A 27,968-nucleotide genomic window follows, 5' to 3' on the forward strand; every position below is an offset into this window, starting at 1 on the left:
TTTTTTTTTTAGTTTTTATGAAACAAAAATAATTAGAATATGCATCAGATACACAACAACATGCTTTAATTATTGGTAACAATAGTTGCGGTCATACACCATTATCTATTGAAAATTGAAATAAATATTTGGGACCTTTTATTAATGCATAAAACCCAATGTAGATCATGCATGAAATTTATTTGAGAATATTTTCTGTAATATCAGTTAACTACTAAAAATGATAACTGGTATCTTGTATTTATAGCATTTCCCACGGTGGACTTGTTGAAAAAATTAGAACAATTAAAACTCCTGTTAGTATATCAAGAGAATTTCGTATATATTTTATAAATAGATTTCGTACAATTCCATATATAATTTAATACGGTTTATAATAATAATATATATATTGTATACAGGCCCAATCACATCTGTCAACGCTGGGCATTTGAACTTTTATATATGAAACACCTATAGTTAAATAATTAACAAGACTCCGAAGACTAAACATGAGAAAATCACACACCGATGCATCACACATTTTATCACACGCGATGAGGCGAGGATGATGGAGGGTAAGGGTTGCACTTATTGAAAAAATGAATGCCGAATGAAACATGATTTGTATAAGTTCATATAGCTTGGCTACTCGAAAACAGACACTTCAATTGGTCTCAGATTTTAAACGCTTATTTCTTGTATTTGCACGCGTTTTTTGCCCGCGCCGGCCTGAACGACGCTGGACGCACGCAGAATACCGGACTGAGGCGGCTGATTTCTCGGGGGTGGCGGCGGCTCCGGAATGTCTTGATCCGGATCCGGCAGCGGGGCCGGATCTGAATCCGTTTGATCGGCATCAGTATCGGCGTCTGCCGCGATGCGACATGCAGCTTCTTGGGGACCGACCACCCCGATCGAACTGCAGCGGCGAGAGTTCGTGTTGTACGAGGAAGAACCTAAGAGCGCAAATTATTAAAATTTGTTATATATTTTAAACCGTCGAAAGATGAATAATAAAAGATTACGTATACTACACAGATTATTAAAAACATATTGGTAAAAAATCAATCATCGCACTAAAACACTTCGTTCTTCATTTTTATTGTATCTAGTTCCTACCCTTCGCACCATTTCGCAGTTGTCTAATATAATAAATTTCTTTTTCGTATAACAAAAATATGTATCGTACCCCATAGTATATTTGTTCATCTATTTGTTTTATAAATAAATATATATTTTTACAAACTAATTAAATATGTTCTATCCTATCTATATTGTTATTTATGTCTTTATCATAATTGTTTATATTATTTAATACATAATTTAGAAAGTCCAACAGAATCAACTGTAAAACATCTGCAACTGCATGATGTCACTGGGCATTCAACATGATCTTCGAACCAGTCAACAATATGTTTGGAGTGACCTCCATGTCGACACATTTGACACCATGCGAACCAAGCATCAAACTCCGTCGTTTTAGAGGGTGTTACTTGGGTATTTCTAATGCCTCCTACAGAGCCACGCAATGGAGAATCCCCACTAGCAGTTCCCATGTGCATCAAACATACAGCACATCGTGGCAGTGGTTTGCGACAGTTCGGACAGGACGACATCTTAGATTTTCCTGGAAATCTTTGCATAGCTCTTCCTCGGGCACCTTGCATATATGGTGATAATGTTTTTCCGCAGAAATTACATGAGACGTAAATGGACTGCGACGGCCTAGTGGAGCTGCGACCTTGGAGAGCAACGTCAAACAGTGCCCTTTGAGTCCACATCAACCAAGAGTCCAAAAGCTCGCGATAGCTATTAATCCAATCTTGAACTTGACCATCTGCCAATAAATCATTGGGAAATGTTCGAATAGCAATCAAACTGACAGTCTGCATGTCTCCAGTCGCATCTAAATAGTTTTGCAATAATGTTACACCTTCTATACTGGTACCTGTTAATAGTAATCCAGCTAAATCACCTTCATCTGTTAACTTTTGGGTTAATTGCTTTAAATATTCAGAAAGTTTATTGTCATTTAAAAATGTGCAAGCAAAGCCGACACGATCTGCCACAGCCATTCCAGTTTCATTCAAAACAGCATCATAAGAATCATGCTCACATGTCAGAAAAGCAAAAGCAGCACGCAAATAACAATCTGTTAAATGTTGCCTAGACTGTGAGCATAGTTGCCTCCACAATGCGCTTCTTTCAGCTGTAAAACCACCTAGAGCCATTGCGACAGAGTACAAATTACTATCAGATGTCTTCTCAGCACCAGACACTAAGATTTCACTAGCTGTTTTTACTTTCAATTGAAAAGTAGCTACCGCTGCTGCTCTTGTATACTGATGCTGTCCAACCAGTCTGTCCAGAACACCCGAATCCCAGCCACATAGTTGCAAAGCCAGTTCTCGTTCTTCACTTCTATACATCTTAACACCAGAAGCGCCAGGAAAATCTGGCCAAGGTGTTAACATAACTTCACTAATGATTACAGCATAGCCCCCGTCCATTCTAAGAGCAGCTCTAACACCACCAGCGGTTCCTAGGGGCATAGACTGAGCTAAACTCAACCACTGCCACGCTGTGCAAAGTGTTTCATCTTCTGCTAGAGGACCGTTTGATTCTAAGTCGTGCTTGAGACCATAATCTAAGCTTGCACGTCGTTTAATTACATTTGAAATATCAATACTAAAGGGCCATTTACTCTCAATATCATTTTCCTTTAATAATTTTATTGACTGTCTTGAACACGACCACATTAAATCATTGGTTTTGCTGTATGTCATAGCAATTCGTTCACAAACTTTATAATCCATTATGGCACCTGATGTATTGGTTGCCAGTAATCGATTTTCAAATGAAGGATGCCAACAAAAAGAACTCAGAGGTGCTATGGAACTTGAATTAGGTTGGCTACCAATAAAGTCTTGTACTGAAGCAGGATAAACAGATCTCTCGAGTACGACTGGCTCCCAATCATCGGAATTTAGAAGTGTCCGTCTTATATCATGTAAATGAAGCATAGAGCTATCCCTATGTACTGATCCTAGTAAATTACTTCTTGTTGGGCACCACTGTACTTTTATAATAATTTTGCCTTGAGACACAGTAATAACGGGCTTGTCAAACATTCTCAAATCCCACATGGCAATAATATTATCAATGTAACTAGCAACTTGTTTGTCATTCTGTGGATCTACAGCTACACCATACACAGCTTTTGTAGCTACAGTATTAACTACTTTAAGCGAGTCTCTTGCATCAATTAACTTTAGATATTTCTGGCTCATGCCGGCAAGTAAACTTTTTGATTGATTTAGCCAACAAAGAGAATGTGCTGAATCAGATAAACCAACCTCTGAAGTCGTTCCACCGTGTTCAACATCCCAAAGCTTTATACAATTGTCCGGCCGACATTTATCTAAACCTATTGCTAATAAGGCATTTTCGGTTTTACACCATTCTAATGAAGTGCACTGCCGTGCATGGCGAGGTACTATTTCCTTTCCTGCTAGTCCTAAATGATCCTGTGGACCAAACGATATGAGACTGACTTTGCCATTGGCTAACCCCACTGCTACTAATGCAGGAACTGATTTAGGATTAATGTCAACACACTTAACGTAATGATGTGAAGAATTAGTGGCTAAAACTTCAGCATAACTGTCATCAGATATTTTCATATAGGACCTTTTGCTAGTCTCATTTTCAGATACGATTTCATGCAATGTTATTTCAGCACCCCAGGTTAGAAATTTGTAAGGATCCGATTGAGACCATTGAACATCTAGTTTAGTACTCATATTACAATAATAATATAATTAATTAAAATTATTATAACTAGTAAACTTGAACCTTTTGACCCTAGACAATATACTAATTTTGACATTAGTGTACGATATCAATAAAATGTCAACAAACCGAAGCGAGCCGTACTATGCCGGTACTAGCCGATTTAATCGATAACATGCATAACCCAAGATCCCAACCCAGCTGAGACAGAAACAATTATATTCTCACACCAACGAAAAGTAACAACAAATTGTTTAAAGGGGGCGATACATGTAACAAGAAAAAAAAATCGATTTTTTTTTTCATAAATCGTTACAATAACATCTCAAAAATATGCCTGTAAATATTCAAAACAAAATTATCATTATTTATACAATAAAAACTCATTTAAGTGCCACGCCTCAAATCGACGCTCGAGTGCTATAATACTCTTATCTGTTTCTATGTGTCAAAACTTTAAACGCGTTTTTCTCAAAACGACATTTTTGAAATTTGCGGGCGCGATGACTCAAAAAGTTCTCAACCGATTCCAATGAAATTTTGCACACATCTACTTTACAGTAATAGCTTCTAGTTAAACCTCAAACATTCCAAAAAAAATTTCAAAAATTAACCCTTTTACCAAAAAAAAACATTGAAAAAAAGGTGAAAAATCGAACTTTTTTTTCTGAGGTGTGCCAATTTACGATTTTGTGACTTTTTTAATTTTTTTTTGGTTTAACTAGAAGATATATGTTTTATGAACACGTACAAACTAATTTTTTTGATTTCAAATCACCGCACGAAAAGTGAGAACGCCCGCAAATTGATGGCGTTTTCCGAGAGGGTCTTGGCAGATTTATTTTTACGGCAGCCATTTAAAAAAAAAATTAAAAAAAAATTTTTTTTTGTGTATTTTAATATATAATAAATAACCCTAAAAAAGTTCAAAAAGATTCAGTCATTCCTTCCCAGTTTAAAAAGTCCTCAAAACATGGTAAAAATTAAGGCGATTACATGTATCGCCCCCCTTAATGATTAATTGATTATTATTTTATTAGTTTCTTGTCGACATAATTACCTGCAATGCTGCTTCTGGAAGGCGTGTGTGTACCGCTACCTTGTCCCGCGTTCGCCGCGCAGCCGGCAACAACGAGAGGCCCGTGCCCGGGTGAGCGTCGGTACTCACAGAGGGCGACATCGGCTAGCGGACGTTTCTCGGCGCAGCTCGACAACTTTTCGTCGTAGCAACTGTATTCGCCGAATCGCTGCATTTGCGGTGGCGACTGTTTCGACTGTTCAGCCACTTTTGCTTTTTCGTGATCGCTGTACGGGGATTTTTTATCCCCACCTTCGCAACGACGTCTCCCTAAAGTACAAATTGCCATTGAAACATACGAATAACTAGCTGTAAGTGGAATTCTGTCTTAAGGCAATTAAGGCATCGTGCCTTAAGGCAAATTGCTAGAACTTTCCGTACCAAAAATTATTATTTTTTTAAAAACGATTAACATTTTTGAAAAAAAAATTACTTTGAAAAAATAAGATTTTTGAGAAACTATAAATTGGACAAAAAATTACTTTTTTTTGAAAAAAATTAAAAAAAAAAAAAAAATTGTTTTAATTTTTTTTTGAAAAAAAAATTGTTCTTTATTTTGACATATTGTGGAAGATCTTAACTTTTTTTCAAAGCAATCGTACTGCTTTAACTGCATAGGGACAAAATATAAAGCGCGTAAGCGCCGCGTCGCTGTCTAACGCATAAGCATTGGTACGGAACCCATAGGAATGTTAACAAAATGTATACTTATTGTTAAAATCTCTATAAAATATCTGATAATTTGATGTGCATATGTCTAATGATCATTTTTGACCGCCAAATGGCTCATTTTTTTACTTTTTCCTCCATATCTCCGAAACCGCTAGACCTACCTTCATGAAAATTTTATGGATTCTTCATCTTGTCAATACAAGTAAAATGTTTTCTGAATTATTCAAATCGGACGCTCCGTTCTCTAAAAAACTGAGTTACCGTTTTCGGCACTTTTTGCCCCGTATCTTCGGAACGGCTAGACTTGCCTTCGCCAAAAACTAATCAGCACGGCTCCTTATCAATACGAATCGAATGTTTTTGTATTATTCAAATCGGTTGATCCGTGTTCCCGAAATCGTCGACGAAAATTTGTATCCGCACATACATACACACACGTACATACATACACACACACATACACACACACACACACACGCACACACACACTTACATCCATTTTTTCTAAGGTATGCCAAAATGTTCAGAAACCTTTGAAACGTAAAGATATATAAAAATTTTCATTTTCGATTTTTTTGCGATTACTATAACTTGCCCTACGGGAAGTTAATAACACATGTCCACTAAATTAGAAAGTGTTTTAAAAATGTAGTTTTTACAGTTATAAACGAATCTAAACTAAAAATTTAGTAAAAAATAAGACGACAAAATTTGTAATTATTGTTCAAAGTCCACAAAATAAAAAAAAGTTGTCTGTATTGGTTAGGCGGCACACGTTTTCCAATGTAGTTTTTACCGCTAAACACAAATCTAAAGTAAAAAATAGGGGTCAAATGGTAAAAAAAGAAAAAAATTGACAAAATCCGTAGTTATTATTCAAACCCACAAAATAAAAATCTTCTTTGTATTGGGTATGCGGCATATGTTTTCCAATGTAGTTTTTAACGCTATAAACGAATGTTTATAAAAAATTTGTGGGTCAATTGGATTTTTTTAACTTCCCGCAGGGTAGTTATAGTATTGGGCCAAAAATCTAAAATAAAAATTTTTGCATTTCTCGACGTTTTGAAGGTTTCTGAACATTTTGGCGTACATCAGAAAAAATTGAGGCGTGTGTGTGTTTTGTATGTCCGCATTTTTTCGTCCTCGTTTTCAGGCGGACGGATCAACCGATTTGAATGGTTCAAAAAACTTTCGATTCCTATTGATAGGAAATGTCCTGATTAGTTTTTGGTAAAGGCAGGTTCAGCTATTACGGAGATACGAAGCAAAGGGTGAAGAAAATACAAATCGAGTTTTTGAGAGAACGGAGCATCCAGTTCGAATGATTTAAAAAATATTGAATTTGTAATGATTCGGAGAAGAGGTGATTAGTTTTTGGCAAAGGCAGGTTCAGCCATTTCGAAGATACAAGGCTAAATGTACAAAAATGGCAACTTTTGAGAGAACTAAACGTTTCAAATTCAAAGAACTTTCTGTTTGCTTCAACAAAATAATTGCTTTCGAAAAAAAATGTTTTGCTTCAAAATTTTTTTTTCAATTTTTTTTCAAAAAAAAATGTTTTTTTTGTATTTTTTGTATAATGAAAATAATTCAGATTTTAAATTTAATTCTGACTAAAATTCTAATATACTTTAAACAAATAATTTCAACTTTGCAATTTTGTTTCTTATAAATAATAGACAATGGTACAGTATTTGTAATAATCTATTTGAAAATATTTAATATTCCTCGAACATTTTGTTACGGTACGGAAAGTTCCAGCAATTTGCCTTAAGGCACGATGCCATGCACCCCACTATTTTTTTTAAATGACAAAATCTTCGATCTAGTAATTCTTCTGCATAATAATCGAAGTATTGTTATTTCTCTCATTTAGGTCTTTTTTACCTTAAATGACTATTAAATTTAAATTTTCATATCAAGTTTTAATTAAATGATCTATAGAGTTTTTTTATATAATTCAGCAGTAATTTGCAAACATATTGCTTCTGGGTAATCTGCAACTATGTTTGCAATTTGAATATCTAAAATGTGTTGGCAAAATATTGCTGTATTCTACAAAACAAATTAATGGATCATCCAAGTGAAAACAACAAAAATTATAAGATTTAAAATATCATGCAGAAGAATTACTAGATCGGAAATTTTCACTTTTTTTCAATTTGCTATTTGATTCCATTTGATTTTGACTTTAGATTCATTTTCAGCGGTGAAGACTTTATTGGAAAACATATGTCGCATACCCAATTCTGTCAACTTTTTTTAATTTTGTGTTCCTGCGTATTAATAAAATCATTTTTATATTTAATAATCATATAAAAATATTAATAATAATATCGAGTGGTACTGCCGTACGGCTGCTAAGTTGAACACCAACTCGATTCAGAATAGTGTGAGATATTTCCCATTGCCATATAGCACCGCAGTTCCCGAAATGGGCTATTTTCAATTGGTAACATATTCTTGATCTATACTTTCAAATGAAAAGACACATCGATGCAGAACGATATCAGGTTGTCAGAGCGGTGGCTAAAACTTGCAACCCCTCCCACACGTGGCCGCGCGTTAGACCGTTACGCCATGAAGGACGGTTACTATAACTATATATGGTTTAAAAATCAATTATGATGGAATCCAGACCGACATACGAGTGTTTAGAGATATGAGCTGGGAAGGAGCAATTTGTGGCTTGGGCATACAAGCAAAATTCGAGCTACGAGCTTTAAGCAACTATTAGTTGTTTAGAAAAATGGTAATGGCCAAATGAAAATATGATAAATTTCGTTAGTTTTTAGTTGTAACAATGAATTTCCTACTATAGAAATATTTTGGCTGTTTTATGATAAATTATCTTATAGTCAATAATTTCAATTATATTTGCATAATAATTTTGTGGTAATGATTTACTCATACTTATATATCCAGGATTAATTCAACGTTTAAAGCGTTAACTATACATTAATATTGACTGTACTGTTATACTCGTATATGTTGAGTCGCGTTTTAGCTTTTTGTACATTTACAAAATATTATTTACTTTTGTAATATCTCTAGAATTTAAGCGTGAAATAAGGAGTTGATACAGAGTATAGCTCGAGCTAAGAGCCTTACAATAATTTATAAACATCTTTCAGAGCTCTAAAAGTTTGTGGATCAAAATCACCTCGAAAAAGTTGCAACTGTTCGAGCATGGGAGTTTGCAATACCATAAATGTCAGGAAAAAAACAATAATTAAATTAATACATAGTAAATGTATATTTTACATTCAAACGAATAGCATTTTAATGCAAATACATGGAAATCGAAATGTAATATGAAAAAAAATGCTTCGAGATACGAGCGATTCTATATCGAGCATGATTACGAAACGATTTCAACCAGTGCGTAGGGGCACTACTGTAGTTTCTTTATACTATTTTTCATTATATACAATCAATGCAAAATTTCATTGCCTTGTGAAAATTATTATAATTGAAACTAAAGATTTTACAATGTTTAATATGTAAATGAGACAAATAGCATCAGAATACCTACACAACTTTTAACAAACAATTTTAAATATGCAATTAATAGTAATGGCCAGGTATAAATCTATACCAAATAAATATTAACACAAAAGTTAATATAATCTATAAATTAAAACTATAATCAATGCACAAGACAAACTCCCATTTTCTGTAAAATTCAATTAGAAGATAACATAAAATTTGTAATTAATTTATTAATTTCGGCGCTAAAATCTTGTACTAATCCTACTTAATCATAAATAGATAAATAAATAAATTATAAATGTCAATAGAGTTAAACTACATAAAAAACAATTAATATTAATTTATAAAAATTTAATATTTGTATATATAAAGGCAAATAGATAAGTAAATAAATAAATTATTAATTACATTTTTATCCTTTATGTAGTTTTACTTACATTATATGGTATAAAATACATCATGAGGCACTTAATTACGTGCTTCCAAAATAATTTTAATGTTTCGTTAAGACAATTTTCTCTCTAAATTATATATTACAATGAATTAATTCATTATAATTTATTATTTACAAATATTTGTAATAAAGTGCAATTCATCACAGGCATTTTTAAAATATTTTTATAAAGAATTTAATTTGAATCCTCTTTTCGTTTCAATGTATTAAAACGCAATGAAAAATAAGTCGGATTTATAAAGTATTTAGAGAGTATTAAATAGAGATGATTAAATTAAATAACTCACACACACACACACACACACACACACATATATATATATATATATATATATATATATATATATGCATTTGTTATGTATACATGTTCTCAAAAATCATGTCAGTTTTAGGTTTATTTTTTACTCGAAATTTTTCAATAATAATATTATCAAGTATTTTGCACTATTAAAATCCCGATTAAATGCGCCAATTTTTGATGAAACTCAGAAGGAGGGCCTCTCAAAGTCGACTGATTTTGAACATTTTACATTCATAGTTCAACAAACAGTCTTAATTCTTGAAAACTTGGGGCAATTGTATTAATGTTTTTGATTGTGGCCCTAGAAATGTTATTCACGGTTACGGTTCAAAGGTTTAACTAAACAAAATTAATAAATGTTAACCTAAGGTGACTATATTTTTAAAGTGAAAACCGGGACGGCAAATTTTTGTTATGGTGACCCGGGACGGGGAAAGGGTTAGTGTTTATGCTAAATACCTAAAATATGATCTTAAAATAACATATACTATTTATTATTAAATTTTTTTTTGATAAATCAATTTTTATGAAAACGGGCTTTTAGTAATAACTTTTTATTCGATTATATGTTATCTCTTATTTTACCTATGATGTTATATTATATCTTATATTTTTCAATTCATATGCTTTTCAGCTCTGTATATTTTTTCATTTGTCCAATTTTATTATCAAACTATATAGTTGGTATTGGCATTTTGCCTTTGCCGAATATGTGTAAATATTCGACTTAATCAATAAAAAATAAATTCATTTATGAGTGAATAAAAGTATTCCGAGTGGATTTATCATACATAATTGAAAACGAGCGAACACGTTAACTCGGAGTATTTTATAAAAGCAAATGTTCAAAAATCAATAATTTTTATAATTGAACCAGTTTCAGTAGGACTTTAATGGTTCAGTATGTGCAATAAGACCAAGTACTCTATCGTTATACCAAGTAAATCGTCTAATTTTAATTTTAACAAACGTCAAAAAAACTACTCATTTTCTCAAACTTCGATGAATTTTCAAATCTAAACTACTTGTCGCAAGGCCGTAATATTTCAGTAAGTTCTATAAGGCCATGATATATATCGCCAAACAAAGTTCCATAAAAATCGGCTTAATTTTTTTTTTCAACAGTTAATTACGAGAAAACGGCTTGGTAGATTTTCACCTAAAACTGACCAGTATCATTCCCAACTAATATCTTCCGAAAAATTTGTGAGTTTGTAAAAGCGATTCGGTAAAGTTTAACACTTTTTTTTCAAATTACAAAGAAACGGCTCGGCAGATTGTCTCACAAAACAGACAAACGATGGTCGTCATTGAGATACATCAAATGGCTTTCAAATTTCTGAAATCGGTTTAGGCGTTTTTGAGAAAACATCGATTGAAGGTCTAATTTTGACAAATGCCAAAAAAATCATAAAAATCGACAATTTTTTTAAAAACTTTATTACAAGAAAACGGCCCGGCCGATCTTTACCAAAAACTAATCAGCACGATTCCCAACCAATATCTATCGAACGGTTTTTGAATTTTCAAAATCGATTCAGAATTGCGGGCTAAAACGCCGGGCCGATCGTCGCACAAATCTCAGAAACGCTAGTCCTCATCGAGATACATCGAATGGCTTTTAAATTTTTGAAATCGATCTAGCTGTTTTGGAGAAAAAGTCGATTTACGGCAAAAAATCTGTTCACACACACACACACACACATACTTTTTCCAAATTTGGTCTCTTTCGATTCAGAATGGCTTAAAACGTCAAGAAAACATACAATTAGCGAGTCGGATTTTTTGATGAAAACATAAACTTCTCCTTCAGGAAGTTAATAATTTCAAAAATTATTTGATAGTTCAAACTTCTACTTCTCGAAAACCCGTAAAAATCTGGAACAAAAGATCTAAATCACAAGATGGAAATCCGAAACTGTGCCGGCCAAACGGGGACGTAGGATCACCTTAGTTAACCACAATAACCAAAAAATAGTCATAATTTCACCAAAGGTCTAGGTTGCAATTAAAAGCTCACAATTTTAAGAACAGGTAGGGTCATTACTATCCCCTCGTTTCGTCAAGGTCTGGGACACCTTATACACACACACACACACACATATATATATATATATATATATATATATATATATATATATTTATGTATATTATATTATATTATATTATAATTTACCTCTTCCGCGCTGGTGATAAATTCCAGCGAAGATGAGCACATTCAATAGAAGTAAGAAGCAGCCAACGGCAATCGTGACGCCCAACGCCGTTGCGTAGCTGTGATATTTGGTTGCCAAACTTCGCAATAGATTATTTCCTGTGTATGCGGTATCGTTGGCGACCGGCGTCGTGATCGGGGTGGAAGCCAGCAGGACTCCGGGAACGCTTGTCGTGTTTACGCATTCTAGACAAAACAATTTGTGGTACAATGTGTTTCATGAGTCACTGATGCCATGTAATAACGTATCAACTTGCAAGCCAGCACAAGTTACTAATCCTATTGGAATTCTTGCCAGATCGACTGACCTAGTGACTTCATTTTATACTGCCAATAGTGCTATGTAAAATAACAACAGAAGATACTATAGCGATACATCAATACTGAATTTTTAATGTACAGTCAGAATTTAAAAAAATGTATTTGGAACACTATTGATTCTATAAAATTAAACAATCGAGTATAAAATTAAAAAATGTATGCTCGTTTCGCAGATGTATTGGATGGATTCTTCACTGATGTGCAAGTTTCTTAACTTTAGCGATGTTTATTCACATATGTAAAAATATGTAAAATTTACGCAGCAAATCTAGCTAGTCTAGGAAATTTTATATTTATATATGTAATTTTATATATATATATATATATATATATATATATATATATATACTCATATTTTTATTCTAATGTAATTTACGGCATTCAATTTTGGGGGTTTTCACCGCTACTAACATCAGTTTTTCAATTACAGAAAAAAGCAATCAGAGTTATATTTTCCCTTTCGTCCACTACATCTTGTCGACCTTTTTTCCATGAGCACAAGATTCTACCTGTTCCATGCATTTTTCTCCTAATCACCCTCTGCTTTATAAAAAATAATGGTAACCTGTTTAATTTAAGCCCAAATCCCGAATGTATTTATTATGACACAAGACATAAACTTGTAAAAGGTCCCACATTGAAATTTGCCTCTACATTTAATACCTTAGATGGTCTGGGCATAATGCTTTACAATAAGCTGCCACTAGGTATTAGAGAAGTTGAAAATAGGAAATTTTATAAACTACTCAATACATTTTTTAAAGAGCAAGTTTTTTACTCTATTGATGAGTATTTAAATTATAATTTTCAGTAAACTATTCTGTGAAAATTAGAATAAGATTTCAAGTGAACATTTGTTTTTTTGTAAATTATATTTCATTTAATATAGTATGTTATCTATTAATTTAAGTTATGTACCATTGTACAATTGTACTGTATAAATAAAATAAATAAATAAATAAATAAATATAAGTGGCAGAATGTTGTGTATTGACGGCTATATTTGTCATGTCTATAGTATAGTAACCATTAACTATTTAACTTAATTAAAAAAAAACAAAATTTATTCTGAAATATAAATTTGTTTATAATATTTTAAGACTATGACTATATATTAACACCTTGACTGCGGAGGTCTTTGAACCTATACCGTTTTCCTATGATAGAACGTTTCATTAAAAAAAATAGTTTCCTTTCTCCTTCGATTATATCTTTTAATTCGATTGCATTATGAAGTATTTTATTGATTATTAAGTTTTTTCTGGAAAATTAAAAGGTGTTGATACATTATCGACAGCCAAATCGGAATAGGTGATCCTCTCGTAATGCGGGTTATTGAATGTCGACACCTATTTTTATTTATTATCAGAGTGAGAAATGTTGTAACAATTTGTGAGGTTAAAAGTAATAATACACTTGCAAGAAAATATAGTATATTCGCCTCTTGCTAATACCATGATGCTTGATAAGAAAGACAGGCTTATTCTTAGTTATACCTAGAGTGAAAATAGTTTCATTTTTATTGCAAATATGTATATGGTATATGTGTTTTAATGGATAAAAGTATTGATATGAATGAAAAACTCAAAAGTAAAAACACTAATTCAGTGGCGGTGGTGTCCTTTGTTCTTTGGACCTTTCTTTTATAGATAGGAATAACTAACTAGTTAGTTATTTTGAGGCGATTTCGACACATTTTCGACCCGCAGCCAAGGTGTTAGGTGATTGTAAGTGAAATTTTATTTTAAGGCAAGTTGCATGAACTTCCCGTAATGTGGAAATAAAAAAGCACATATAATGGATGTAATCAATAAGGACATTCCAGCTTATATTATAAGATTAATAGCGTCAAGATTATTGCAACTATATAAAACATATAGAAATAACATATTCATTTTTGAGTTTTGTAATATAAATAGTTCATAATTTCTATTTATTCTTATTCTGCTTTAAATCAAAAAGCTTTTTGTGCTTCATAAACATATCACACCAGAAAAAAATTATTGATATTATTGCTACCAAATAAAATAACCGTTTTACAGAATTTTATATACAACTTTGCGGATAAATAATTATTTAAATTTTTATTTTTGTTTAAACCAGTGTAAAGCAAACAATTATCAAAATCAAGTGAAAATCTTTGAGAAATGTAAGCTTAATAGTAGACATAAATACACTTTTCATTAATAAAATAGGCAATACTGGGTACGGTTGTACCAGGATACGGTAGTGAAAGTCGCCATAACAGCTGAAATATATACTGAATTTGACATAGGGTCCAAAGGGAAAAGGATGTAGTACGTTTGTTTAAACACGTTTCCATTATTGCATTCCGTCTGCGCCCTACATTAACATGATCATACAATGCTCAGACAGCATTGCTTTTAAAAATTGAAAAAAAATCGGCCGCAAAGAATTTCATTAGTAAATTTAATAAAAATATTCTACTTCATCAACATAATTTGGGTTAATCGTATAACCATCATTAAACTTAATTTTTTCTTACATTATAGAGGAAATTCTACCTGTGGTAATTGCTGTAGAAGGCGTGGTAGTGGTTTCTTTCGGCGTCGGCGTTGTACTGACTGGAGCTTTGGTGCTTGTCGAACGTACTGCGCTTTTAAAAACACTTTGTGGACGTACAGATCCTGTAAAATAAGAAATAAAATAATAATAATTTTTTAAAGTGTTTTTTAATGCCGTTTATAATATTTACATTGCATGACAAATAATCATTTTGATTAGTGGTGCATGGCATCGTGTCTTAAGGCAAATTGCTGGAACTTCCCGTACCAAAAATTATTTTTTTAAAAAAACCTTTAATATTTTTTGAAAACTTTGGAAATTTGACTTATTTATATTTCAAATTTTTTAATACTGTTAATTTCACTGAAAATATTGAACTTTGTTTCAAAGCAAAGCGGCGCATCGCAGTCTAACGCATAAACATTAGTATGAGAACTCATAAAAATGTAAACAATATCTTACCCTATTATTAAAATCTCTATGAAATATCTGATAATTTGAAGTGCATATGTCTAATGATCATTTTTGATCGCCAAATGGCAGTTTTTTACATTTTACACTTGATCTCTAAAACTGCTAGACCTGCTTTTGCAAAAATGTACTTCATTTTGTCAATACAAACAAAATGTTTTTTGAATTATTCAAATCGGACGCTCCGTTCTCTCAAAAACTGAATTACCATTTTTGGCTTTTCAATTCATCGAAACGGCTAGACCTGCCTTTGCCGAAAACTAATCAGCATGTCTCCTTATCAAAACAAATCGAATGCTTTTCGAATTATTCAAATCGTGTTCTCGAAATCGTCTACACACACACATACATCTATTTTTCTAAGGTATGCCAAAATGTTCAGAAACCTCTGAAACGTAAAGATATATGAAAATTTTATTTTCGATTTGTTTGCGATTACTATAACTTATCGTACGGGAAGTTAATAATTTAAAGTCTCTAACATAATTAGTCGGATACAATTGCATTTAATTAATTATTATTGCCCTAAAATGCTATATATTTAATAATATTGCAAAATTGATAATCGACATCGCTTTAATATTTGATGTTTGTTTTACATAATAAAAATAATTATGAAAAATTATAGAATAAATTTGCATAAATGATGTCACAACCAAAAATTTGATTTGAATGTTTTATATAATTAGCGTAATGCAGTAGTAATTACTAAGAATACGTGAATAATTATATAATATAATTAAATCGTAATAAATATACACAAAATTCTGTTCAAGACAATAATACATTGTGATATGAACGTAAAATTTTAAAATGTTTCTTATTACGAATGTTACCCAAGGGTTATATGACAAGTGATCTCATATCAGCAAGTTCGAGTAAGTTGATCGTCAGAGTCTCAATAGCAAAAGTTTGTTACTTTTGTTAGTAGTTTTGAAGTTTTGTGTTATGACATGGTTACTACTTGAATCTTAGAAAACAACGTATATGTGTGGTTCATGGATTCTTTAAAATACTATGTCAAAAATTCAATAAGTTAAAAGTACTTTCCAAAACTATACGCGAAGAAATAAAGAATTGAATATAATTTTATTAAATGTACACTACATTGTGCACATTCTTCAAATAAAGATAAAACTAATTGTGCATTGCATCGTGCATTAAGGCAAATTTCTAAAACATCCTGTACCAAAAATAAAATTTAAAAAGTAATATATATATTTTTTTTGAAAACTTTGAAAAAAAAAGGATTTTTGAGAATACTGAAATGTTCGAAAAAATGTGACTTTTTTGAAAAATTAGATTTTTTTTGAAAATCTTGAACATTTTTATCAAACAATCGCGTTGTGTAGCTGTTCTACAGACAAAATATTAAAGCGCGTTATCGCCGCGAATCTAACAAATAAACATTGGTATGGGACCCATAGAAATGTAAACAAAATTCGTATTTAATACTAAAATCTCTTTGAAATATCCGATAAGTTGATTTAAATATGTGTAATGGTCATTTTTGATCTCCAAATGATTTCCATTTTTTTTTACTTTTTTGTTAGATTTCCGAAATCGCTGGCCCTAGCTTACCAAGAATTTAATCAATTCCTCTTTTCGTCAATACACACAAAATGCTTCAAACAAATTCAAATCGGACGCTCCGTTCTCCCAAAAACTGAAGAGCCATTTTTCGCACTTTTTGCCACGTATCTTCAAAACGGCCGTTGCCAAAACCTAATCAGCATGTCTCCCCATCAATACGAATCGAATGTTTTTGAAATATTTAAATCAGTTGATCGATGTTCCTAAAATTGTCGACAAAAATTTGTATCCGTACACACACACATACCCATACACACATACATACATACACACATAAATTCATTTGTTCTAAAGTATGCCAAAATGTTCAAAATCTTTTGAAACGAAAATTATATTTTTGATTTTTTTGCAATTACTATAACTTATTTTGCGGGAAGTTAAAAACATAAACTTCCCATTCGAGATATTACTAGAGGTAAGGGCCATTTTGCCTTAAGGCAAGTTGCATGAACTTTCTGCTATTTGTAAATAATTGACATAATCGATGATAATTCAACATATTAATATATGTGTGATTAATAAGTATAACAATTAGGTGCAGCCTACAGCTAAGCTTACACTAAGTAGTTTAATTATAAAAATACTTTGTATAAAATTATTGATAAATATAAGTAAAAATTTTGATATTGTAATATCAAAAATATTCCTATATAATAAGATTAAAAAATAACATCATTTGTGTATATTTGACGCCCACATATTTGACATTGAACATTTCACAGTTGCATTCAAAAACATAGCTACGTAATTTTATTATTTGCAATTATCTTTCATAATTTGCATAACTGTTATAATTCCAAACTCACCATCATAATACTGCGGACCCTCTTCCCTGAAATGGTGATGACGCGGCGGCAAGTCGGACATAGTTGCAGCATTTCCATGCAGCTGCGGAATTAGCGACAGCCATGCCGAGAGCTTGTGGCCGCGGTAATGCGTACGAACGCTGCTCACCAAGCCGGGACCACCTGCAATCCAAATTTGGATACTTCAATCACTTTTGTTTTATTGAGACGTAATACTAGTACGACAAATAAATTCCAGTTACTGTTTTTGTTTTTTAAAATATAATAAGCACAAAACAAAATTATGTTTTATAACATATTAATAAACATGTGCATGTACAAACTGCTATGAATAATGCACAATAGGGAATGCAATACCGGTATACCGGTATACCAAATTACCGGTAAACCGCCCGATTTTTCGGCGGTATTTTTACCGGCATTTACCCCAAAAATACCGGTATTTTCGGTATTTTTACATAAGCGCTATTTGATACATAATACATTAAAGTTGAAATTTCTCGGAACAAATTTATCTTTAAATTTTATAATCGCATAAACAGCTATATCTTCAAGTGATTCTATAGGATAAACAAATGTCAAATATTATCTGAACTCGTCATTAAACTTAATATTTATTGCTTTACTAAGGGCTACATATCGTGTTACAATAAATAGAATTGGACTGATAGATAATGATGTTTGTTTCATCTTATGTAAAAATGTAACAGTTTTTTAATGACCCTGCGTAATCTCTATTTTTTGTGTATTAACCCTGCGTAATCTCTATTTTTTTCTAACTTTATGCATAATAGTTATGATAATTACTAAATATTTTTGCTTCTTATTACAATTATAAAATATTATTTTTGAAAAACGTTTCGAAGGTTGAAAATACTATAGAAGCATCACATTGTTTTAAATAACAATACTCAACAATTATAGTAAATTATTATTTATCTCGACAAAGTATCCGATCTTAAATTATTGTAGAATTTTTTTTTAAATATTGGAGATTATGCCAGTTTAACACATCTGATACAGACAATATTGTTTATTATAATAATGTAATATGATCTTTCATGAGTTTTTGGTCTTTCTTACTCATAAGTTTGTTTTTGGTGAAAAGTACTCAATATACTCGATAGTGATAATAAATTAATTAAATTGTATATAATTTTGTTAAATTACTATTTGAAAAAATTTATTGTGTTATTTTATTGTTTTTATTGTTTAATATAGTTGAATATAGTTGTAGTTGTATATACATTTTTAACTTCCCGTAGGGTAAGTTATTGTAATGGGCCGAAAATCGGAATTGAAAATTTTTACATTTCTCGACGTTTTGAAGGTTTCTGAACATTTTGGCATACCTCAGAAAAAATGGATGTGTGTGTGTGTGTGTGTGTGTGTGTGTGTGTGTATGTATGTGTGGATACAAATTTCCAGTCACGTTTTAGGGCGCACGGATCAACCGATTTAAATGGTTCAAAAAACATTCGATTCCTATTGATAAGGAAAAGAGCTGATTAGTTTTTGGCAAAGGCAGGTTCAGCCGTTTCGGAGATACGGAGCAAAGAGTGCGGAAAATAGAAATCGAATTTTTGAGAGAACGGAGTATCCGATTTGAATGATCTAAAAAACATTCAATTAGTAATGATTGGGAGAAGTGTTTATTAGTTTTTGGCAAAGGCAGGACCAGCCATTTCGAAGATACGGAGCTAAATATTTCGAAGATACGGAGCTAAAAATGGCAGTTTTTGAGAGAACTAAGCGTCCGATTTGAATGATTCAAAAAACTTTCTGCTTGTCTTAACAAAATAATTGATTTTGGGAAAAAAAATTTTTGTTCGATTTTTTTTTTTTTTTAGTTTTTTGTTGAAACAAATAATTTCAACTTTGCAATTCAGTTTATATAATTCTTATAAATATTAGACAATGTTACAATATTTATAATAATCTATTTGAAAACATTCAGTATTCCTCGAACATTTCGTTACGGTACGGGAAGTTCCAGCAATTTGCCTTAAGGCACGATGCCACCCACCCCACTAGTTTTATATTTGTACTAGTAACTTTCAATTTTGTTTACGTTTGTTTAAGATAATAAAAATACCGGTAATTTACCGGTAATCCGGTTTTAAAATGAAAAATTCTGCTGAAAAGTAGACCAACGTTATGACAAGGCTATGATAAGCTCGTACGTTCATACAAAATGGTACTAAAAACTAACTAACAAATTCTATGTGGTTGCTGTGCAGTCAATTCTGACATTAGTCGTTTAAGTTTCTTTCTAATGGCGTCATGTCAAAGCCATTAATTTCCTAATATGAGCCTAGTCCAGTAGCGTTGTGTTTTTAAAAAAATGATTAATAATAAATAATAATTTCAGTTCTAGTTATTTTTCTGCCTTTCCCGCAATATTTTTTCATGTCTTGCCTTACCAGGCCACTTTATTTTTGAAAATCATTAACAGCACCAAATCTCGAAATTCTTAGGCAGTTTTTATCTGCCTTTCTTCATATAAGTGATCCGTAGAAATATATGATTAACTCATTGCTGCACACTTTTGATTTGACGATAGTGCTTAGAAACACACTTTTTTTTAATTGTTTATGATTGCCAGATGAAATCGAGTGTAAGTTGTATGTTTGGAAGTGAAAATTATTAACTATTATTAAATTATCAATTATTAATTATTAAGCCGTTGTTTGCCTACATATCACTAAAAATCGGAAAAGCGCAAAAACACGGCGTCACCTAAATATCAATGGAAGTAATTGTATGTGTATTTATGCATTTATATTTAAGTGGCATACAAAAATAAAAGTTGTACTTGATTGATATCCGTAAAATGGTAGAATATTATTAGATCTTTAAACCAATTTTAGTAGGTGCAATCAAATGAACGAAAATGTCTGTCCCTCAGCACCGGACACTAAGTCGTCCCTTAGTGCCGGACAGTAAACATATTGATATTTCTTGTGAGAATTGACGTAATTTATTCTAATTATTTAATTTTGTTCTGTATGAGTGCTAACGGTCCCTGCATACCTCCATTTTTGGTATTTTTTAGTCAAAAAATGAAAATCTTATGATGAATGCTCCAGCTGAGAACATCGGTGTGGCCCAGCCAAAAGGGTGGATAATTATTGATTTTTTTTGCAATATCTAAGAATATTTATCAAACACAAATGTGCAGACATTCCAGAGTGCGGAGATGGCTCCATATGTGTTCAATGCTAGTTATTTTGAAATGTCCGGTACTAGGTGCCACTTTGTAAAATCATATCTTTTGTTACCAAAGTTTGATTGATAGTATTACTTATTGTTTAGCAAAAATTGCGTTTTTGTTAATTTAGTTTGATTTTTAACTTTATTATCTAACATGAGTCATAATTTAATAAACATTTCGTAAAATATTTTTTGATTTATTTATAAAAAACCTTAGGTGTCCGGCACTCGGAAACTTTCCCCTATGTAATTTATAAATTTCAAATATAATTATTGTTTTTTACTCGATTTGCTTGTTAGTACTGTTTTTATCTTCTTAATGTTAATTTTCGCCGTGTATCTTACATTCTTTATGTTTTGTGTCTGTTTGTAAAAATACTTCACCTTTACGTCAGGTGATACAGATCTGCCGGTTAGTGATTTTCCATAAATATCATTAAACCTTCATCAGTAAAATCAAAACATAATACTAAATATAAATTTTGTTGTTATATGCTTCTAATTAGATTATCAATGCAAGGTCAAATGTTTAAGTATTCATACCCATTAAAACACTAAAACACCTATATGTGTGGGGGTAAAGATTTAGATCAAAGTATTGTATAATGGTTGACGTACGTTAATTTAATTAATAATCAATATGATTTCCAATGTAACAAAATAGAAAAGCGGATCAAGTCGGAACAATATTCCCTGCGCAATGCTCTTAAGCCCGGATCGTTCGAGCATTCTTATCTTGATTGCTCCGTCGCCTCTCCGTCTTCCCATCGACTGAGTTCATGCAACTTCTTCAATGATCTTCACTTGTTCCTGAGCGACACTATCCTGACTGGATCGAAGTATAAAACTTGTGTTCGCATAAAAACCCTGAACACTTTTACGGCTTACTGCGTCATGTGACACCCATAAAATAGATATCTGCATCCCTAGTGCCCCCGGGGACTTTCTTTTACATGGCAAAGGTGGTTACTTTGCTCGTACTTTTTATCTCGGGAGTTTCTTCTGTGTTTAGGTCCGCAGCGCTGGTACAACTGCACATTTGCTTGATCATATTCGACATCTCCTATGTATGTATACATTGAACAGGTTGTTCGAGTAATTGATTTAAATTTAAAGACACATACGAGATACAAGACAGAGGATATGTAAATATATCTAGCGCTTATAAATAGCTCATATATTATATACAAAACATGAATAGTTTTTGTGGAAAAATATTTTATTTTTGAACACTTACGTATGTCTCATTTTTCCAGTCACATAAAATTATTTTAACAAATTATCAAAAATATAATATTTATCCTTTCAATTTTTGTTTATATTATACGGTTTATGATGTTTACACATATCTATAGCATTTGATTAATATAACTTTGATTAATTAATATTTTATTGCGCTCTATATTTTTTGACTGTAATATTTTTTAAATATTGTTTCATAAATGTAAATCAATTAAAAGATGTGTTCAAGAATTGTACAGTACTAGGGTTTGTACAAAAACCGACATTTCAGAAAACCGGTTTTCGAATTTTAATTGTACTAAAAAACCGGTTTTAACCGGTTTTCGAATTTCATATAGAAAATACATTTTTCCTCGAATATTCTGTAATTAATCCGCAAATTTAGTGTGATTTAGAGCAGTATTTGACTGAATTTATTTATTGTTCAATTTTATAGATAGTAAATAAAATTATTTTAATTTTAATTAGTAATTTAAAAATAATAGATTATCTTGCATAAATAACTTTGAAAATAATTATTCGTTATTCATGCTTATTTCACATATAAGAATGAAAATAGTTTTATGATAGTAAAAAGAGTGTTTTCGAATAAATAAAAATAATACATAAATAAAAATAAAATAAAATAAAATAAAATAATAATAGATACATGTTGATATATACTTGTTAATATCAATTATAGTTTTAAAAACAATTAAGCTAAACTCGGGTATTGTCTGTTCTGAGCAATTTTAATTAATTTAAACATTCTAATTGTTTTTTGTTTAATAAAATATGATTTCAAACTTCTGAGAACGTCTATCAAATTGCTACTGAAATAGAAAATACTCTCATACTTGCGACCAAATTATGCTTAATTGTTTTTAAAGCCTGATAAAATAATTCTAAGCTTTTTCTTCTTTTATTTATGGCTTCTGGGGTTTAAAAATCTTTTTTTAAGTTTGATTAGAGGAAGTTACTTCTTCAAGAAGAAGTCACACTGATTTAAATTAATATATACACTGGTATAAAAATCTAAATTAATATATACAAAGCCTTTCTGGGAACCATTGCAGACTGATAAGATATTAAATGCTATTGAACCGATATGATTTCAAGAATCAAAACGTTTTCATCTATCTTTCATATTTGGCTATATTTGTTATTTTCCACATATACAGTAAAAACCGACTATTTTCGCTAAAATACCAGTTTTCGAATTCCATAATTTTCGCCAAAAAACCGGTTTTTAAAACCGGTTTTTGAAAACCGACAAACCCTATGCAGTACATTGTCTGTATTAATTTGTTCAACACCAGATCCAATTCTTTTATGTTGTACTATTGCTACAGCCCCTGACCATAAACATATATTCGTTAAATTGAGATACAACATATGTTATTTATTACCTTAAGATTCATATAAATAATTCATATCTAATCAAAATGTTTCAACATTTAAATAAATATTGTTCAAGTGGGAATACCATATTTAACCAGTAAATTTTTGTGACATTTTTTTTAAAAATTCTTTGTCTGTAATTTGTAATGTAATTAATATCTAATTTTGTTTAATATATTTATATAAATTTAATATTTGAATATGATTAATTGAATATATCTTTGTTAATAGTAAACTTTTTTATACTGTTACTTTTTGTCCTTTAAATTTATCTGTTTTTTTTACATTGTATTTTCCTATATCACAAATTGTCCATTCAGTTATTATTTCGCAATAATGCCATTATAAAATTAAAGTAAAACTAATTGATGCACAATATTTTTGACTAAACTTTCCTTAGCTAGCACAAATTTATTCTTCGATTTTGACACATACGATTGCGAAATACGTTGGTATTCTAAATATAAGGCATAAATGGACATTGTTTGACCCTGAGATTTGTTTATGCTCTTGGAAAATGCTAAATTGTAACGTATTAAATTGTATGATAAAACCTGACGGTGTCATTGGAATCCGCGGTAGAATAATCGCTTCTTCTTTAAAACACTTCTCATTTACGTTAGAATCGTTGTTTCATTGTATTTTCTGTTATCATCCTGATGATCGAGTGGGTACCGTTGCATAATCTCAGAGGATTCAAATAACACATAAGAATAATTTATGAACCAATCTTTTATTGCAGATTAAGTGGTGGCATTCCTAGTATTTATCAAATTCAAAATCAAATAAAAAACTCCGTTGGATAATCATACCAATTGGACGCTCCATTCTCTCAAAAACTGAGTTGCCATTTTTGGCATTTTTTTCCGTATTTTCAAAATACCAAGTGGTTAGACCTGCCTTTACATAAAACTAACCATTAGGTCTCCCAGTCAGAAGGAATCAAATGTTTTTTAAGTCAATCAAAATCATTGATCCGTGCTCATGACGAAACATTGTATCCATACATACATTATTTTTTTCTAAAGTATGCCAAAATGATCAAAAACGCATGAAACATAAATATGCAAAACTTTCATTTTCGATTTTTTGCCATTATCTACTATAATAATTTTCCATACGGACAGTTCAATGATCTTCATCCAATGTGCTTATTTAAGTTGGAATAATTTCACTTAGATTTATGGTTATAATAAATCTTATTATACTACTTATTTTATTTAACTCCATGCAGACTTGTATACACTTTTAATTCAGGTATAAAAGCTACATCTTTGCAGCGTACACTGCTTGCGTATATATATTATTATATAATATAACACTTTATTACAATAAAAATTAAATCGTACAGCATCATTTTCACATATTATTCTAAAACATAAAAATAACTTATAAAATTTACGTAACATTAAAACAATTGAGAAAAATCTACAAAAACTCACCTAATTCGAGATATAGTTGATTAATTGTATCATAGGAGTCCCAATATGGTTGAGGCGATGTGTGATCAGGTCTTGAATCAGTGGACGGACCGTTGGGATTCCTTAATTAAAAATACAGTTATATTAAAATGAGTAAACTGAATTATCAACATTTTTGAATATGATGGTTTTACATACCCTGTACGTGCAAAATTGGCGAGATATTGTATAAATAAATCAGCAACTTGACGATCCTGAACAGTTGAGTTTGCAGGAAACAACGGTGGTCCTGGCAAACCCAGCACAAATGGTAAATCTTCTCCAAAAACCGTGCCAGTACGCTGAAATAAATATTTTTATAAAATATATTATTTTATGTCTTGAATTTTAAATTTATTTAGAAACATATAGTAAATACATTAGCTTGATATAACACAATTTTTTAAACAAAATTTTAAAATTTTTATTATATGTCTATTTGAAATGAATTTGTAAATCACATTTATTGTTTTTTTAAGTTATTTATATTTAAAAATAAACTAGTATTAAATAACTCGAATCATGGAATTCCAGAGTATGCTTTCAAATAATCTGAAACATTTTTGAAAGTTCGGACACTTTTCCTTTAAATTTATTTTCTCACTAACTATGTTATGATATTTTTGCTCAAAAATATTTATGACGGTAATCTCTAAAAAAAGAGTGCGCGTAAGGTTCACATGCGATTGTAGTATAAAAAACATATTTGCTACTGTACAAGATAGCATTTAAGTAAAAATAATTAGATCATATAAATATTTTGAATAATGTTTATTAGTAATATGGTAACACTCGTGATGCACACACTTATTAGTGTCAACCATTATACACATTTATATAATGATAAATTATAAATTATATATTTATAATAGTATTAAAAATATGTATAATATTTAAAAACAATAATGTAATTAAAGTCATACTTCAAGAAGACTGAAGAAGAAGCTGCCCGAAGATAATATGGAGGAACCATAGAACTACCACAACCTTATATAAACAGAATAATTGAATCATTTATTGAAGTGATTCTCTGAATATGATTGTAATATTGATCCGATAAATTTATATGTGTGTTTGCAAGTGTGTGTGTATGTGTGTGAGTGAATGACATAAGCCAAATAGCTCATAGAATAGTTATGTATTCTGATTGCTATTGAAAATAAAAATTAAAAAAAAAAAAAAAAAAAAAAATATGACATGATCGGCTTGTCATTGTAATTAGCATTTAGAAATGAAGCTTCATTAGAGAAATGAAGTAATTGCTGATTAATAAATTCTATAATATTCGTTCACATAGTGGATTATGTTAAACAACGTCTAAACAAATATTGTTTTCGCAACTTCACTCATCATGGAATTGTATCTGAACAACTTCATGTAATTAAAATTAACATACATTCATTGGCTGCTTATATTTTATTACTTTTTCGCTGGCGCTATAATCTCATTCTTTGAACAGCTGTAATATCTGTCTTGTCTAAAAAATATTTTCCATTTTAATAACTTCAAAGATTTATAGAAACTGCGAATAATATAGAAATAATTTCTAATCAATAAACTAACTAATCATTAATTTTATTAATCAATATTTTCAAGGATCAGTATGAAATATTCTTCTGATTTAGGCATTTTTCATTAAATCAAGATTTGTACTGCAATGTAACTTTAAAATGTTTATTTATCTATGCCGATTTCTTTGTTGATATCGGATCGTATACAACTTTGATGCCGGTACGCATACAACGACAGATCTCTATTCACATACACTACGACTAATCACAATCGACCCGTATTGAAATGATTTCATCAAAAGCGAATAACGTACAGTTGTGCCGTAACGAACTTCCGTTGCATTTGTACGGATTTACACCCTAGTCTAAAGAAGTTTTACTTCAAAAATGTTGATATGATTTATGAATAATATTGATATTAATATTTAATTTATCTTTGTAAAATTATTTTATTTAACTTAATTTACTTTTTTATTTGAAATGTTTATGTTTTACAACTATGCCAACGTAAAAGATTATTTGGTCCTTTCACCATAATCAAGTGCAAGGTCTTATAGAGGTTATATAAAAAAAAGTTGAATCTAACTTAAAATTAATTAAATAACTTAAAAATTATACACAGGTTTCTTAAACTAAACAACAAAAGAAAATAGTTTTGTCATGGATTTTCAAACATGTCGGTCGTTCAAAGTGCGGTCGTAAGTCATTTTCCGTCTACTTTCAAATATTCAGTTATTAAAAAATGCTTAACTTTACTGGTTTTTGAGATATAGGTGGTGGATCTTTTTACCCGCGGACCTTTAAACCCCGATCTACCCTATATCTTATTTGAAACAAACACTGTATTCAAATTCAGTATCAGATATGCCACAGTAGAGTTATGTGACATCTTTGCGTTTTATGCTCAATGATATTCATATATCTTATTTATTTGCATTACAACTACGGATCGTATATCACTACACCATATGTTCCCGTTTGTTTTACGGTGAGTTTGTCATATCATAACAAAATACGATTATCGTAAAAAGAAATTTATTATCTCTAAGCAAATAAATAAAACGATGCAATTTAAATACATACTCGCGAGAAAAGAGAGAAATAGATTAGAATATGCAAATAAAATTAATTGTGCTTTAACAAATAAACAAGTGCAATCTTTGAAATGCTGATCGGGTTCTATGCAATTATTTTTAGAAATTGGCAAAATATATAATATAAATAATATTTATAGTTTTTTGTTCTTTAATTATTTGAATAGCGATGGAAACTTAAGGGTAATATAAGCTGAATACAAACTATGTAGGTTTTTATACTTGACAACCCAAACAGTTGTCCTAACTCTATGTGATAAATTGTATTAATGCAATTTTTTCAATAGTGGTGTATTTGTTGTTGATTCAGGAATGTCGGCCAAAGATTATTTTAAATTGAAAACCCATTACTCTCCATTTTT

At 30.8% G+C, this 27,968-nt stretch overlaps 1 protein-coding gene across 1 annotated transcript in view; it reads right to left on the minus strand.

Annotated features, from left to right (window-relative positions):
- Positions 1 to 406: 406 nt before the first annotated feature.
- The window catches only part of LOC113375866 (neuroligin-1), a gene marked incomplete in the record, with an annotated part of 295,207 nt that continues 267,645 nt past the window's right edge, over positions 407 to 27,968 (minus strand). Inside the window, 7 exon segments of the mRNA XM_026615815.1 lie at positions 407 to 938; positions 4,835 to 5,122; positions 11,951 to 12,175; positions 14,836 to 14,958; positions 17,707 to 17,868; positions 24,984 to 25,084; positions 25,161 to 25,303. Coding sequence (XP_026471600.1) covers positions 664 to 938; positions 4,835 to 5,122; positions 11,951 to 12,175; positions 14,836 to 14,958; positions 17,707 to 17,868; positions 24,984 to 25,084; positions 25,161 to 25,303 — 1,317 coding nt within the window.

Source organism: Ctenocephalides felis, unplaced genomic scaffold, assembly GCF_003426905.1.
Source record: "Ctenocephalides felis isolate EL2017-DRISC unplaced genomic scaffold, ASM342690v1 CF-g0.4_SCAFFOLD_01886, whole genome shotgun sequence".
Lineage (NCBI taxonomy): Eukaryota > Metazoa > Arthropoda > Insecta > Siphonaptera > Pulicidae > Ctenocephalides > Ctenocephalides felis.